At 49.7% G+C, this 16,696-nt stretch overlaps 3 protein-coding genes across 3 annotated transcripts; 1 reads left to right on the top strand and 2 right to left on the bottom strand.

Moving 5' to 3' along the window:
* Positions 1-1,643: 1,643 nt before the first annotated feature.
* LOC120446327 (vasorin) lies at positions 1,644-3,227 on the top strand. Its single transcript, XM_039627242.2, has one exon. The coding sequence runs from the start codon at positions 1,803-1,805 to the stop codon at positions 3,225-3,227; it is 1,425 nt and encodes a 474-aa protein (XP_039483176.1). The 5' UTR covers positions 1,644-1,802.
* A 77-nt stretch (positions 3,228-3,304) lies between these two features.
* LOC120446329 (antigen 5 like allergen Cul n 1) lies at positions 3,305-4,316 on the bottom strand. The gene is made up of 2 exons (XM_039627243.2): positions 4,157-4,316; positions 3,305-4,098 (listed from the first exon to the last, which is right to left on the bottom strand). Exons 1-2 carry the CDS (start codon positions 4,289-4,291, stop codon positions 3,343-3,345), a joined length of 891 nt encoding a protein of 296 aa, XP_039483177.1. The 5' UTR covers positions 4,292-4,316; the 3' UTR covers positions 3,305-3,342.
* Positions 4,317-11,045: 6,729 nt separating this feature from the next.
* Positions 11,046-12,916, bottom strand: LOC120444283 (cytochrome P450 9c1). The gene is made up of 3 exons (XM_039623798.2): positions 12,615-12,916; positions 12,016-12,550; positions 11,046-11,959 (listed from the first exon to the last, which is right to left on the bottom strand). Exons 1-3 carry the CDS (start codon positions 12,791-12,793, stop codon positions 11,099-11,101), a joined length of 1,575 nt encoding a protein of 524 aa, XP_039479732.1. The 5' UTR covers positions 12,794-12,916; the 3' UTR covers positions 11,046-11,098.
* Positions 12,917-16,696: the final 3,780 nt, after the last annotated feature.

Genomic DNA, 16,696 nt, shown 5'->3' with positions numbered 1-16,696 from the left:
TCTACTATATATATGCTGTGCTGTGAATGGCGGCTGGCATTGCCTCATTATAGTCGATTGCAGGATGACGCAGGACAATGCGCTCGCCTGCGGATAATCAAGCGCTCTTAATGATTTCGCATGCTGTCCGACGGGAAATTGCATTTCTGCCATCGATGGGCAGCTCTAGTTTCCACGCTCGCAATTCCACTCGCTCGCTGGCCATCAGAATGCAATTTAATATTAAAATTTTCATAAATATTCAGCCAGCGAGGCGGCAGGACCTCGCTGCCATGTTTGCCCATGTTTGGCCATGTTTGGCACGTTTGGATGGGATTTTATTTCACGATTTCCAGATTTCCCGATTTGCACAGAACGCATGTCCAGTGCTTTTCTAAGCTCGACAGCTGCCTCAATTGATGGCCGTTTTTGATTCGGGCTATTAATTAACAATTCCATTATTGCAGATGTGCGAAAATTGGGCCTTAATTAAATTGCTCGTAATGCCGTAATTATTTCACACACACACACGAAGCCCAAATTCCCCGTAATTAATGGGATTTTAGTTAAAAATACATTTTTGCTTGTAATAACGAGAGGGAGGCAAATACGAATACGAATTCGTATGTATAGCAGCATGTGCGTGGCATTTTCAATAAATTTAAGCACACACAGCTCATTAAATGCTTTACATGTGTTGGCTTTCCCCCAATCCCCAAGCTCCGAGCTCCAAGCTCCAAGCTCGAACTGTAGAAAAGTCAAGATGGAAAGTCAGTGGGAGGGAAAGTGCCTAATTTATGCAAATGCCTATGCCACAGTGGGCGACTGTGGGCTGTGGGCTGTGCACTTATGTAAGCCTCATCAATTTTCCATTGACACAAAGAAGAGTTCCACAGCGATTGCAAATGTAAATAGGGCACCAGAAAGTTCATTGGGGTAGCTCCCTTTAAGAGCGAAGTGCGACGAGCAGATACTTTTCCAAAATGATTAACTTCAGTTGCCCAATTTTTAAGTACGTCATCTTTAAAGGATGCTAACAGCAGCTTTCAACTTATTTGCTGCCTTTCTAAGCCCTTCTCTTTTTTGTCAAGTATAAAATACCTTTGAGTTGGTAGACTTTAAAAGGCATACTCCTTACCCTCGGCAGTTCCCTTTGCGACCTCAGCAATTAAGCGGCAAGGGAACCGCACACTTAATCCCCGGAGCTGGAGGACATCCTCTCGACATATCCAGCAATCAGCATAAAGCCCCAGCGAAAAGCATTTGGCGTAATTACGAATTGGGCTCAAGTCGCGACTTCTGGATGCAATGAACTAGATATGAGTGAGTCCCCATCCAGATGGGATTAGGCATGACTTTCGAATCGGGACCAAGTCACGACTTCTCGAAGTGTGAAATTGCGCCTTCGCAGATCCATCAATATGGCAAATGCGATTTAACTCGTAGTGGGAAATGATTAATGAAAGATATCGGGCGATAAGAAAAGCTGCGATAAGGCGATATGTGTGGGCGGGAAGCTATTTGCTCTATTTGATGAGAGAGGAAGAGATAAAGAGGTAAAGCTCTGTCGTGCTATCTTATCAACGATTCAAATGCCCGGGGCTCTCAACTCTGCACCCAAACTCACCGCCCGCTGCCCAAAAGTATTTCAATGAGTAAGCCAACCCAACCAGTGCAAGACCAAATCGTTTTGCTGATAAATTTATTGGAAAAATCGACTCAGAATGTGTGGGAGCTTTTCCGCCACTCGATAAGATAGGAGCACTGACAGCACTGCCTGCGAGCCACTCACCCATTCATTCAGTGCACCGAGAACCTTTACGATGGCGAGTTTGAAAAGTTTGCAGATTGTGAGCGGGCTGCTGACCTTTGTCCTGCTGCTGACGCAGCTGCTGGCCCACGCCCACGTCGTCCAGGCGGAGAACATCGACGCGGCGGAGACGGACCGCTTCTGCTATCCGGAGTCCTCGAAGAACACACGCCGCTCCTGCGAGTGCAGCAACGTGAGCGCTTCGCCGTGGGGCAACCGAGCCCTGCGCATCGACTGCAGCTACAAGGACTACAGGTCGGCGGATCTCTCGCTGGTCCTGCCCCTGTACATCGACTCGCTGGATCTCTCCTGGAACGCCCTGGACTCGGTCCCGATCCTCTCCAGCGACACCCTGCACCAGCTGAACCTGCGGCACAACAACGTCTCGCAATTGGTGGCCGGCAACTTCAAGCTGCTGACCAGTTTGCGGGAGTTGTACCTGGGCTGGAACAGCATTGGCAGACTAGAGGCCGGTTCCTTTGACGGATTACCCCATCTGCAGGTCCTTGACCTAGCCCACAACAATCTCCACCTGCTGCCCGGTCAACTGTTTGCCCCGCTTCTGGTACTGGGCACCTTGGACATCTCCTGGAATCGACGCTTCAACGAGTCTGGCGAGGATCTGTACACCGGACTCGGGGTGAACTGGAAGCTCTCCACCTTGAGACTGGACGCCTGCAACTTAGGTGATCTTCACCTGCCCGTAAATGCGCCCCTGAAGGAGCTCTCCCTGCGTCGCAACCAGCTTAAGCGGATTCCCGCACAGCTGCCGGAGACCCTTCTCCGCCTCGACATCAGCGACAATCTGCTGGAGGAGCTGCTGCCGGAGGACACGTTCAATCTCACCCAGGTGCGCCAGCTGTTCATCGAGGACATGCCGCTGCTCCAGAGGGTGATGTCCAATGCCCTGGCCCATGTGGATGTCCTCGAAACATTGAGCTTCCAGAACAGCCGTCAGCTTAGCCACCTGGACGCGGAGGCCTTTGGACCCACCATGACCACCTCCACCAAGAAAACAGCTCTGCGGTCGCTAAGCTTTCGCGGCACTATGCTGCGCACCTTTAATTCCACGCTGGCGCCGCTTTTTACGCAACTTGCCGAGCTGGATCTCAACGGTCTCCCGCTGCAGTGCGACTGCGAGCTGGTCTGGCTGAAGCAGCTGCCGGTCGAAACCAACGGACGCTGCTACAAGCCGGCCCGCATCCGCGGCATGCTGGTCACCTCCGCTCGAGGTGACGCCTTCAGCTGCGACACCTGGCCGAGATGGGCCTACGGCCTGGTCGTGCTCTCACTGATCGCCCTCAGCGCCGCGGGCATCTACCTGATCGTCATGGGACTCAGGCCCCACCGCGGGGTCACCATGCGCCGCAAGGTGGGCGCCGGCAGCCCCTACGCCCGCGTCACCATCGAGCCCAATCGCCAGGAGAATCCCCACTAGGAGGCGCCCCACTAGGAGGAGCCCCACTAGGAGGCGCCCACTACCGCCTAAGTTCTTGTAGTTCAATCTTGGAAAAACACATTTACATTTGAAATATATTTAAGAAACTACCCATTCAAGGATGTCCCAACTGGATATTGGGATGGAAGGCTACACCAGGAGGAGCTGCCCAAGCCTTCGCTGGTTGGGATTCGCTGTACTTGATCCTGATCGCAAGTGGTCGCTTGGTGTGAAAGCGGTCCACGGCGTTCACATCGTAGTGCTCCTGCAGGGCGCAGAGATTGGGGTAGCGAGGATTCCTGCCCGACCTGCATCCCGTGCCAGCCACGCCCACCTGGTAGACCTGCTCGCGTGGCATGTTGCTGCGGGCAAAGTTGCAGACGATGAACTGCTGGTGCCACCGCATGTGGCTCCTCTGGCGGAGCACGCCGCATCCCATGTGGGTGGAACTTTCCTGTAGCAACTGCCGGAAACTGGTGATGTCACTAGCTGGATCGGCGGCTTGAAGATCCTTGTTGGCTCGCTTGTACTGGCCGAACCAGTTGGAGATTTTGTGGCGCAGCAGCTCCAAGTCGCCGTGCTTGCCCGCACTGAAGATTACGTGGCCAGTCAGCTGGCCCACGTGCTTGAATCGCCTGGTGTTGCGGCATCCATCGCCGGACGCACTGCACCTCCTGGCCGCCAGCTCAGCCAGCTGCGCCAGTTCAGGATCCCAGCGCACACTGGCCATGCGGTGGGCGGGTCCGAAGGCGGGAAGTCCGCCCGAGGCCACCTGATTGCGATAGAAGTTCACCTGGTGCACAATGAACGCCCGCTGCTGATTGCTAAGCGGCATTAGTCTGGCCTCCTTTCCGCATTGAGGGCCTAGGGTCTGGGTCGTAAAATGGAGTTGATATTTTATCTGGAGGGGCATAGGAGGTGCCACTTACCCCGTTGTTGTTGCAGGCCACGTGGTCGGTGGAGCGCGGACACCAGTGCTCCTGGCAATAGTCCCAGGAGTGGGCGGGAAAGGGGTTGAGGGAGAGAATCACCACGCAGGTGAACCACACTCTAAGCGGAAACATTGTTGACTGTAATGTTCTACCATGTACTCAAAAGTCAATCAGTACGAGGCAAGAAAATTACAATTTCCACGGCCTAATGCCTCCAAAAATGCGAAAACAAATCTGGAATTCATATGACTATGTATAGATGATATATGGCTGGTTAAAGCAATAAACCGCTCATCTTCACAATTGTAAATGCTTTTTAAGTAGGCCTTAAAAAATTAATTAATTCGCCCTTCTATTTAAGCGCCATTGAATTAAACCTGTCAATATGCCACTTGCCGAGTGCTGAGTGCTTCGCTTGGGGGAAACCAGAATTTATATCCCCGACCAGCTGGCTGCACTCCATTGTGCGCGGCATTAATAATAATAATACAGTATGTAATAGTCGCGTCATAAATACTCGGACCAACGGCTTCACTTGCGAGGGTGGCCAGGGTAACGAGGGTGGCGAGAGATTTACGAGCCTCGCGAAAGGAATTCGCATAAATAAATATTTTTTGTATCGCCTCTCCTTTTCCAGTCTGGACACCACCCTCCAGAATGGCGCGAATTATTAATTTCGATATCTGACTGCCAATTATGGTACTTTTCGTCCTTTTCCGCTCATGAATTAGTTAGCAGGGGATCCGGAAAATGTGGAATGCCCATGCCACCATGGCAAGTGGCTCATGATTAAAGAATAAACATTGTGCAGCCAATTTAAATTATATTCAGAGCTCAAACATAAGAAAATGCCACATACCATTGGGTAAATCCATCCCTTCAAGTCTAATAGTTCGCATTTCTACAGCCAGTTGTGGGCAATTATTGAGGAGTAATTTGCATTTCACTGCGACAATCTATCAATGACTAGCTCGTCACCGGCGACGCCTGTGCATATTAATTATGGGCCATTTTCACGCCGTCTGTGGGCCAAAGCGAAAGCCAACGCCAAATCCAGATCCAATGCCAAAGGATGCGGTCTCTCCAGGCGCCTGCGTCCTGCGTCCTTGTGCCAGTGGCCCAGTGCCACGAGTTGCATGCCACTCCGAAGGCGAGTCCGAACCGAGTTCGATTCCGAATCCAAATCCGAATCCGAGTCCAACGCGGAGCCAGCAGCATCCGGAGGCGGGCTGTGTGCCAGTTGGAATTGGTGCGTCGAGGCGAGTGGACGCGCTGGCGGATGATTGATGCGGACATTGCGTATACGTCGTGTGTGCGGTTCAAGCGTTCGTCGGTAGTGTGTGTGGACTGGGAAGCTGTGGCTCTGGGAAGCAGTGGCTCAGTGACTCTGGATAGCTGAGGGGAACTAGCTAACTTGAGGCCCGTTAATTGTGCGCTTGACGTTGTGGCATTGGCCGTGCGAATTACAAACCGTTGTTGTTGTCCTGGCAGTCGTCAATGAATTATTATGTCCTAATGCCAATTGACAGCGAGTGGAGCTGGAGCGTTGGGGGCATGAATAAAATATCAAAAGCATTTTGGGCCCCGAGCTCTTGCTGGCGTTATCATCGCGAATGAGCAAAAGGCAATTCTCGGGTGTGCCGATGCTTAACTTGACGTTGACTTCATTGCTCGTATCCGCGTATCCTGGTATCTGGGCGAGCACACATCCCCTTTGCATTATTAAATATTCAGCGTTTATGCGCAACAAACAAGAAGTCGTTGCTCTTGCTTTCGCCCTTTGCCCCCATTTGTTACCATCTATCTCGTCTTTTCGCCGAATCTCAAGCTGGCTAGCAAAACAATCCTAATGTACATTGACAGTGTGGTCGAAGGGGGAGCTCCTACTGGGCCACGTCGCCAGCCATCTATATCCACAGTCACAACCACATTCACAACCTAAACCAAATCCACATCCGTATCCGCCCAGCGGGCTTAGCGAGTCATGTTTACTTAATGGATACGCCGGGCAACTATTAAGTGCTCCCCAACCGCTGCCTCGCCTCCCATTTACCATCTTAGTTCCGAGTGAATGTTAGATTCAATATGGTTCAGCTAGTGAGCCACATTATCCGCATGTGCAATACAGCCGCGGCTGCAGCAAAGCTCGCTGGCGGAGATTAGGAGATTAGGAGCACCCTGCCAGAGCCATTATGCGCACTTATTATGATTATTATCCCGGAATTACCCCACCAGAAATATAGAGCCCAGAGCCAGAGCCAAGGATTTGAGCGTCCCCGGGGACGGCAGCCTGCAGTTTGTTATCTCGACGGCCCCATCTCCACGCCATTACCCTTCCCACAGGACAACAAAGGCATTCCGCGCCAGACTCGCCGCGTCCAGATTCCCGAGCTTTCCTTTTTAATTTTAATGCGAATCTTCCTGCTGCAGGACAGCGGCAAAGGCGCAAAAGCGGCAGGTGAAAGCAGTGAAAGCGTAGCCCGAGGAGCGAAAAAGGAAAGAAAGAATTAAGCCAAGTTGAAGAGCGAGCGAGAAACAACGCCAGCGGGCGGTCCAAAAGCCAACTTCATTTACGTCTGAAACGCAGTTGAAATAAACGACTTCACGACACTGGCGGATTTCCTAAAAAGTAAGTTAAGCCTACGCCACCACCTGTCATCCCTCACCCATCATCCACCACCCACCAGTCACGCCAATCCTCACCTGCACTCGCCCTCGGCATTCCGAAGCAGCTCATTAAGCTGGGAAAGTTTGTACACGGCAAATAATAAAGCAATACAATTGCAATATCCAATGGGTTATAATTCACCACTATAGAGCCATAAACATGAGTGAATCACATCTGCGTTTTCTCAGTGAAAAATGCAATAATATTTCATGCCACATTTCCCTCTTAGTTAATAGCCTATGCTGTATTATCGTTTCCAGTTTAGATTTATAATGCGAACACACAATATTTTCCAAGCTGCGAGGCAAACTCTAAATCAATATTAAATTGAAGCAATTAAATAAAGGATACTTGTCCTGGTGGAATGAAACGTAATTTAATGGTTTCGAGCACAACGTGATTCCAAGTTTCAAGTTTCAGCGCGCCAGTGAAAGTATCGAGTTGATTTGGCTTAGACAGAAGTTCTTTGACGGCGAAACCCCGAATTTTGCTCCATGTAGAAGTTCCCGTGGCCCCAAGGCCAAAAGTGGGAGAAAGCCAAAGAGGATTGTGCTTTTGGCCAGTTGGTGGCATTGTTTCAACTCGCAGGCGGATGTGCCACTCGCATTCCGCTCATCCGAGCCAAGTTCCCGCATTCCAAGCCGTTTCCTTCCGCCCTCCACCCTTCCACCCTTCCATCCCCCCTCCCATCCAGCAGATATTTACAATTGTCGAGGGCGGCTAATTAAATTTCACAGCGTGTGCTTGGTCGAGTTCAAGCGAAACAATTGGCCTACTGCGGAGCATCCGCCTTTGTTAGTGCCGCACCTACGGGCGGAATCGGGAATCGGTAGTCCGGAATCCGGAATCCAAGGCCCGGATGCAACTGGCAGCACTGCGCTGCATGTGGTTGTGGCGCGGGCTTAGGAATGGCAACAGCTGGCGGCGGAGAAATATTAAAAGTTTTTACCTCCGGCTTCCTGCCAGCTGCCACATGCCACATCCCCAGTCGTGGTGGGGATCCCCAGCCCAGCACGAGGCATCCCAACCGAAAAATGTCACACAAATGTGGACCAAAGCGATTTATGTGCAGCAGCTCAGTTATGACAATGCCAGCAATGCAAATTCACGCTTGGCCAGCCGAATGTGCATTAGACAATAATGCTGAGTACTGTGCTGTTGCACCCATAGATGGATGCAACGAATATGCTCGCAAGGATCTTGCAGCTGGCAGAAGAAGAAGCAAAAGCAGCAAGGACGAGCCAGGAGCAAGCCACAGAAACTCGATTGCCATCGCATAAACAAAAATGTTGCAGAAATTGCTGTAATGCGGCGGAGCATTAAATAAAAACCGAAAATAAAATTATGTTTATTTTCCCCATCCCAACGCAATTGTGTCAGTGTGTGCATGTGTTTCTGTGTGTGTGTGTGTGTGTGTGCGCTTGTGTGTGGCTTCTGGAGGAGGTCTTCAAAAACTTGCCAACGACACAAGAAACTTTCTCTTGAGCACTCTCCAAATTATGCTTTTCCTTCTTGTTTTCCTTATGGGGGAAACTTGCTTACACCGAATTCAAGAGACGTTAACAACGTTTTTCCCCAACTGAGGACGCAGGGGGGGACTGGAGAAGAGGGGGGCTGGCTCGTATTTATATACAAGCTCCACAAGCTGCGATAAGCAAAAGGAGAGCACATTCAGATGGGGCTCAGATATTTGACTACGAGGGAACAAACAATGTCAGGCGATTCAATTACATAGTTTCGAAGTACAGGGACTTTTAGCATCATTATTGTCCTGGTCTTCGGGCCCATTGTGACATTGTAAGCCATTACGGCATCCTGAAGCTGGGATTTGATTATGCAGGTGCACATAGTAATTTATAGAACCTTTCGGTTCGGTGGCAGCAACAAATTTTCCAAGCAGGCGGCACACAAATAAGACAATTTTTCAATACTTATAATTATCCATTTGTCACCGCTTTTCTGGTCGATGATTGAACGCCAGGACTTGAAATTTTCAGCAAAATGTGCGCATACACGAGGGAAAACACTTGACTCACAGCCATGCGAACGCTATCGCTTCGTGCTTATCGCAAAACGCATCGCAGCAAGGGCAAGAAAAGCGTGGGAGAGGCCGGGAAAGCTGGAAAAGAGGAAAGCCAGAGGGAAAACTCGTGTGCGACAGTTTGCCATTGTGCCAAATTGTTAATGCTCAGCATTCTTAGCTCAGCTCGGCTCGGTTCGCCTTCTCCTTTTGGCCGCTGCCTCGTCTTATTGTTCCTGGCATTATCATTGTATCGTCGTCATCGCTGTTTTTCTCCTATTTCCCTACTTCTGCCGCACCCTTCCATTTTATTTCTTCTCTGTTTTTCTTTTTTTATATTCTGCGTCTGCCGGGAAAATGTAATGCTTCTGTTGGCGTCTGGCGGTCGCGGCGCCAAAGTTTCTTTATGACCTCTGCTCTGTATCGAGGATAACACCCCACACATACCACAAAAACATATATATATATATATAGATATATATATATAGTATAAAGGCCACATTTGTGTGGGTGAATTGATTGATAAGGTTGCTGCGAACAACACAGAAAACGCAAAACAGGAGTGGCAACAGAACGCAGTTGTAGAAATAGCTCTGCTGGTGTCGCCACAGTTTATGACGTTCTACAGATTACGCATACGCAGCGTTGGCATCTGAAGATTACGCATACGCAGCGTTGACAAGCAGGCAGGCAGGCGGGCGGGCGGAACTCGAATGCAGCCACCCAAAAAGCGAAGGAGAATCTCGAAACTTGACGCCGCCTTCGGCAAGCTGGGAAACTTAGAAGCTGGCAAACTGGGATGCTGGGAAACGGACAAACTTGGGCCATAAAACGAAGGGCCAGAACCGCAAAGCGTTTGCTTAGTTATCCCCGCCAGCATCTCGCAAACTTTTCGCTTTAATTCCACTTTCCACTGCCTTTGCCTCATTTTTAAGCAAATATTGTGGTAGACTTCCACACACATCCACTTCCACGTCCACGTCCACGTCCATGCGGGATTGCCGCCGGCCTATTTGCTCCTCCACATGTGACTCAATCCAACCAGACCAGACCCGTTTTGCATGGGCAACATTGTTGCAGCGAGGACGACAACAAGGCTGCCAATAAAAAACATCCAACTAATTTGAAGCGCGTTGAAAGTTTTACGAATCTCGAGGCCCCAAGTTATATGCAACTAATTACGTGCGTTACATTGTGCGAATGGCGAATGGTTGTGTGGGTGCGTGGGTGTTTGCACGGCCATATCTGGTAATTGCCCTGGGGTCTCAGCCTAATGACCATAGGCGTGCTCCGGATTTGACCACCGTCACCATGGCCGTCAATAGGTGCAGAAAGTTGGGGCCAAGTTCTTCCAGCTAATCAGACTTACGGGCCAAGTGAATGGCCAGTACGTTGTAAACAAGGCTTACAAAGTACCACTAAACGTAATGCGATGAAACTAAGCAGGTTAGCAGAATTACTGCAGTTGTAAAGCCGTAAAGTAGATGAAGTATACCGGAATATGATTTGTAACCAAAAGCAACCCACTTTGAGTTTCCCAGGGTTTTGGACAACGTTTCACTCGAAGAAGGAAACTGAAAGCCGGGGAAAGCCTTTTCAGTTCAGGCTGCAACACAGTTTGATGTTAATTATTTATTTAGATTTAGCTTTACAGCATATGTTTGGCAGTCTATTGCGGGTGGGAAAATCGAAGGAGGGGTGCTTTTCCCTTGCCAACCAACGCTTTTCCTGCCCTGCGAAATCGAGTTTATGACACGAGTGTAATATAATTCATACTGTGCCGAAAAATTTTAATGCCGCCTGAAAAATACCCCCCAATAAATAATCCTTAATGTCCCGCGTGTGTGAGAGTGGGTGGCTGTGCTGGTATGCTGGTGTGCTAGTGTGCGGGTGGGCGTATGTGTGGCTGGTGACACCGCCCACCACCCAACACACACCACCCACACCTCGTTGTTATTTTATGCGGTGTAACCGCAACACATACAACCTGGGTGGTTGGACGAGGACATCATGTCCTGACAGTATTATGACGTGGCTCGTCGCCCGCTCCCAGCCCGCAATCTCTGCCCGTGACATGGACCTTAAAGCCGGAGGAGCCAGGGAAAACAAAGCGAATGGAGAATGAAACATGGCCGCGACAAATTTGTCAGCACAAGGGTGTCCAGATGAAATAAATTGTCAGCTTTTGTTTCGTTGCCGTTACCGCTCGCTTTATTAATATTTATGTGTGTATCTGGGGGCGTGTTATTAATTAAGCGGCTCCACGGGACTCCAGCCTGCACCAGAACAGCTCACGGGGCAGCATTTGAAAGCCGGAGAGTCTGCTCATCATGTCCGCCGGCGTGCGATCCGTGGGCTGCAGGTGGTAGCGCAGGACCAGCTGGAAGATCAGCGACTTGACCTCCATGAGAGCCAGCCGGTTGCCGATGCAGCTACGTTGGCCCACTCCGAAGGGCAGGTACGTGAACTGCCGGATCTCGTGCTTGTGCTCCTCGTCAAAGCGCTCCGGCCGGAACTCCTCCGGTTCCGGGAAGTTGTCCGGGTCGTGATGTAGCGCCGCCACGTTAATGTGCACCAGGTCGTCCTCCCGCAGGTTAGCCACAACCTCGCCCGCCTCGTCTTTCAGCTGGAAATCAGCGCTACACATTCGATCCAAGACGAATGCCGGTGGCCACTTCCTCAGCGACTCGGAGACCACGCAGTCCAGATACTTCATGCCGATCAGGGTGTCGTAGTCGAGTGGCTTCTCCCCCAGCTGCTGCTTCACGGCCAAGATCTCCTCGTGTAACTTCTCCTGCACATCGGCGTTCATCATCAGTTCGTAGCTGGTGAAGCTCAGGCAGGTGGCCACCGTGTCGAATCCTGCCGAGAAGAACAGGAGGCACTGGGCCAGCAAGTCGTCATCGTTGAATTCTGCCCTATCCTCCTGAGCTCCACTCCTTGAATCCGAAGATCCTTCCTGCTCTGCCTTAAACTGTCGCTGTGCCTCCATCAGCAGGTGAATCATATCGGGCCGCACGATACTCTGCTCCTTGCGATACTTCATGGCACCGAAGACCAGCTTCTTGAAGTAGTCCACGTTGTTCATGTCCATCACGGGTACGCGTAGTGCCTGCAAGGAGGGAAAGGATTTACACCCTCTAAAAGAATGGAGAGTGCATAACTTACCTTCATCAGCCTCGGCATCAGAATGTACAGCAATACTTTGAGTCCGCCCCAGAAAGTGAACTCCGAAATGCGCTGACCGATGGAGAAGAACTCATTGTTGGGATCCTTGAAGGAATTCACCTGGATGCCAAAGGCAGCCGACGCGATCACGTCGTTGGTGTAGCGCGTGAAGAAGTTCTTCAGCTCCAGTTCGGAAGTGCCCGCATCCAGTTGGCGCTGCACGTAGTCCACCGCCTCCACGTTGCAGTAATGGATGAGCTCGAACATCTGGCGGATCTTGAGGCTGGTGAACGTGGGCGTCAGGGTGCTGCGCATTTGCTTCCAGCGACGATCCCGCAGACTGAGCAAGCTCTTGGAAATCACGCTGGAATCGTCGAATCCATCGGTGATCCCCTTGCGATGGTTGGCGAAGGTATCGAAGCTCTTGATGCCCACTTGGCGAATGAGTTCCGGGTCGGCGAGGTAGTACAGAGGATCCCGCAGGTTGTAGACGCCATAGACCTTGTGCTGCTTCAGTCGCAAGTGCAGGTCAATGCTAATGAGAACGGTAACAAGGGCTTAGGAGGAACTGGAGTAGGGTCATACCTGTGCTTACTCACCTGTGCTTTATGTACGACTCTTGGCCCATCAGCACCGACCACGGAATATTGCCCAGCAGCGGAATGGGCTTCTCGTGGGCCACGCCCCTTTTCGAGAAGTACCCGAAGGGATAGACGGACCACTTGTACAGCAGCAAACCGACGAAGGCCACGAATATCAACAACTCCACGAAAACCATGACGGAATTTTGGGGATTTGGTGAGGGAGTCGGGGATTCTAATCCAGCTGCGCAGCGCGGGGAGCTGCCGAGAAATTCAGAGAGCGACTTCGCCAGTCAACAGACGGAACGCCACTGAAATAAACAATGTGCGCTCTCTCTGCATATATATAAGCTATCTCGGAGAGAGGTGTATGCACATATACACATGTATAGCGGGAGAGCCAGAACCGGCGAAATGTGTGAGTGTGTGCATGTGTGCTTGAGTTTACCTGATTGAGCGAAAAAGCCAAACATTAAGAGAGTGGGTTTGCTTATCAATTCAATTAGCATTGGGAGTCACATGAACATTATAGAGTTATGTATATTCACCCGAACTATCTGCATTGTATTGCAAAGCCCATTAGCCAAACATCTTGTGAAATGGGGAAAACCAATGACGTAACTGAGACCTATTTATAGATCCTAATCGAAATATTCCATTAAATGGCAGCAAGATGCCACCACACACACACACACACAAAATGGATTAATCCAAAGAGATAACTCCAATCTGATGACTAAGCACGATACGGGGAAAGCTTCTTGGCTGCTTTTCCGCAGTAAACACACTGAAGTCCTTGAGCATGTGCGACTAGATTCAGTTCTCGGCCGAGTTGAACTTGGCATTCGGCATGTCATGCCTAATCTCATTGGCATAAACTAATTTCAGCACTAATCCCCCAAAGCGACTCAACTATTTATTATAAAGGACTTAGCGAAGACAGCCCGACGTGGAGTGGGAGCTTGGGGCTGCTTAAGGAGCCAAAGGGGAACTACGTGCCTGGGATCTTCCCGCAGCGGCGACCTCAAACTGAAACTCAAACTCAAACTCAATCTCCCTCGCTGCATCTTACACTGGCAAAGTCACGGGCAGGATTGAAGTATATTTGTACAATTAAAATAAATTGCTTAAATGGCAATTAGGCGGAGTGATCGGTATCTGTTGAGAAAACGATACAACAAAAGGTTACAATTCTTCAAAATCACTTTTTCAAGTGGCTTGGAATTCTTCTGAGAAGTACAACCTTATATGATTTCGAGAGTTTTAGTGGTGAAAGCATAATGCAATTGCTTGCAGTTAGCATTTGGGAAAAGTTTAGTTTCTAACTCGCTCTAATCCGAGAGGTCCTGTGCGAAGTCCTTGGGCATCCAACGCACGTCCCGTGCAAATGACAAAATTTGCTTGCATTTAGTGCGAGGCTAACGGGAAATTATTGCACTGCTTGCAGGACGAGGGAGCGCTGGCAAGGACCAGAAAGGATGATGAAGACAAAAAGCCAACAAATCGGTTGGCAGCCAAAAATCCCATTTGATTCAGCGGTCAGTCAGGAATATCAAATGAGAGCAGAATCAATCTCTCGCTCGTCCTTTGAGCTCCAGTTCTCACCCGCCTCGTTGTTGGGCACTAAGTCTGCCTGCCACTGTAACTGCTGTTTGGGGCCAGAGGCGCTGGAGGTCCCGAAAAAGGGGTTCTCTTCAGTAATGTCCTTGTTTTCATAGTATACCATCAGCGATATTTAATGTGAGCTTGCCATATGAATGAGACTTCTGTGGCGCCCCTGTTCATAAATCTTACCTACGCCACTGTGCTGCTCCATCGTTTTTGTTTCTGCTGGATATCAAATGTGTTTACATTGGCAAAAATGGGTGGGTTCAGTGGGAGGTGGAGTACAGAGGAGTGGAGTGGGGTGGCGCAAATGGCCAAGTACTTGAAGACGCTTTTTTTGCACTTCATTGGCAACCGATGGGTTTGGGCCATTTGAATCGTTCGTCCTCGCAATCGACCTCGTCGTTGGCTTTGTTGCTGTTGACTTGGCCGTTTGCAAGTCTGTTTTCGCTTCCCTTTCCGTCCGTTCGCCAGTGGGCTTGAAGTGCCGCCAAGTTGTGCTCCTAAGTGGGATCCTCTTTGATGTCCGTCCAAATACCCAAGTACCCAAAGTCAATGTTTTGACATTCTGACTCTAATTAGGCCAAAACGTTGTGTTTTCTCTAATCAAACGGATAATAACGCTATCGCGGCCGCGCACACAAGCGCAAACATTTGCCCAGCCAGTGAGTGTGTGTGTGATTTTGAGTGCCCACAGCGGTGTACACGAGGTGGTGCAGGACACGAAGGACACAGGGGGGTGGTGCTGCGCACTTGACATATATCTTGCATTCCCCATAACTACCCACCCAAGTAGGTAGAATGCGATGTGGGAGAAAGCAGTACGAAGGACGAGCTCATAACATCGAACTCACCAGTGCTTTTACAAGAAATATAAAGATGTAGGTCTAATCAAACAAGTATAAAATGTAATGTAAGGCTCATCTTTACCTCTGTATGTTATGGGATGTCTTATGATAGCATCATTAACTTATGTAATACGCTTTGGGCCTGGATTGTGTTAACTTTAATAAGGTATTTATATAAGCACGATTGAAATGCTCTCGAAACGCCTTGAGGCAAACACTTGGCCATTGTTTTCGTCTACGAGATGTCTGTCTACGTATGTGCCTGTTATCCTGCCATGTATGCTCCCCTGCTGTATGAGTTTATAATTTATAATTAAGATAAACAAACAAAAAGCAGGACCTCACAAGTTTCGATGGAAAGATGGGCGGCCCCGAAAAGTATGCAACCTGAATTAAGTTATGTTCAAGGATTCCTCGGAGACCTCAGCTCGGATCCTCGGATCCTTGCGCTGGGGCAAATCCGCTTTGAATAACTGCTTATTGGAATGCCAAAAATGTTGCTGCCCGATAATCGCGCCATAAAAGGCTTAGCCAACTGCATAGTGGAAAAGGACTCACACACACACACACACACTTACACTCTTACACTCGCACGCGCCGAAACCACATTCCATATAAAATGTTAATTTATTGCCATTGTGGGCCATTCCACAAACGATGTTATTATGCAATCGCTGGCAAAACATACCCGGAAAAATGCCAGAACATTCAAAGCAAATCGGCCGAGTTTCAGTTTAAATGTGTTTCTATGGCGGCGTGGCCCTCGAATTTATGACAAACGGAAACCGTTTTGGCTAGATTTTTCGCCCGAAAATCAACAAAATGCAATAAATGTTTGTACGAAAATAAAGCAGCCCATGCCCCGACCTCCCTGCCCACCTATTGATTCCGCCCGATGCGCCGCCCTGTCGTCGGCATCTCGCAGAAGGAAAGTGGCCAAAAGACAATGGCCAAGTTGGCTGCCAAGCGGCCAACACCTGCTCGCACGTGACTCGGGCCAGGAATTTATGTGTGTCGAAGGAAATCGAAAAACATTTTTTATGCACACATCAAATTTATGGCCAAACAAGGCCGATCTCCCCCAAAACATGGACTTGGCCAGATAGCCTCCACTCCTCCCCTTTCCATTTTGGGCTCCTGCAGTCCCCGGAGTTCGACGGAACTCAAATATTTGCTCACGGAGCCCGTCCGCCGGCAACGCGACTCCTGTTAATCGCAAATTCCTGATCCCGGGGTGCGGGTCAGCCATGTCCCCGCATAGATGAGTCCTGCTTTGTGCGCATACCCGTGCACTGGGGCATCCGGAGCTATCCGCTCGTCGATGGAGGCCAGATTCCACACAACTGCGAAGCTCAGTTCAAAGTTTACTCGCACTTTTGCGGAATTTCTTGTCATGGCATGGAAATGTCATAAAATATAAGATACTATACATGGGAGTTTGGTGCATGCACCGCAAGGCTAGAACTGAAACTTATAGAAGTGTACTTTAAATACTAAAGAGTAAAAAGTCGAGTTACAGAGTTGGTAATATGCTTTCGGAGGCATCGAACCACTGGCCTGTATAGCCTTTACCCAGAATCCTGCTCTGCGCATCTCTGGCCGAAAAAGAATGCCTAAAATGTGATAAGGATGCCTACACAATGTGGG

The sequence above is a fragment of the Drosophila santomea genome, chromosome 2R, assembly GCF_016746245.2.
Source record: "Drosophila santomea strain STO CAGO 1482 chromosome 2R, Prin_Dsan_1.1, whole genome shotgun sequence".
Lineage (NCBI taxonomy): Eukaryota > Metazoa > Arthropoda > Insecta > Diptera > Drosophilidae > Drosophila > Drosophila santomea.
The sequence above is the reverse complement of the archived record's forward strand: the minus strand, read 5'-3'. Positions and strand labels throughout refer to the sequence as shown.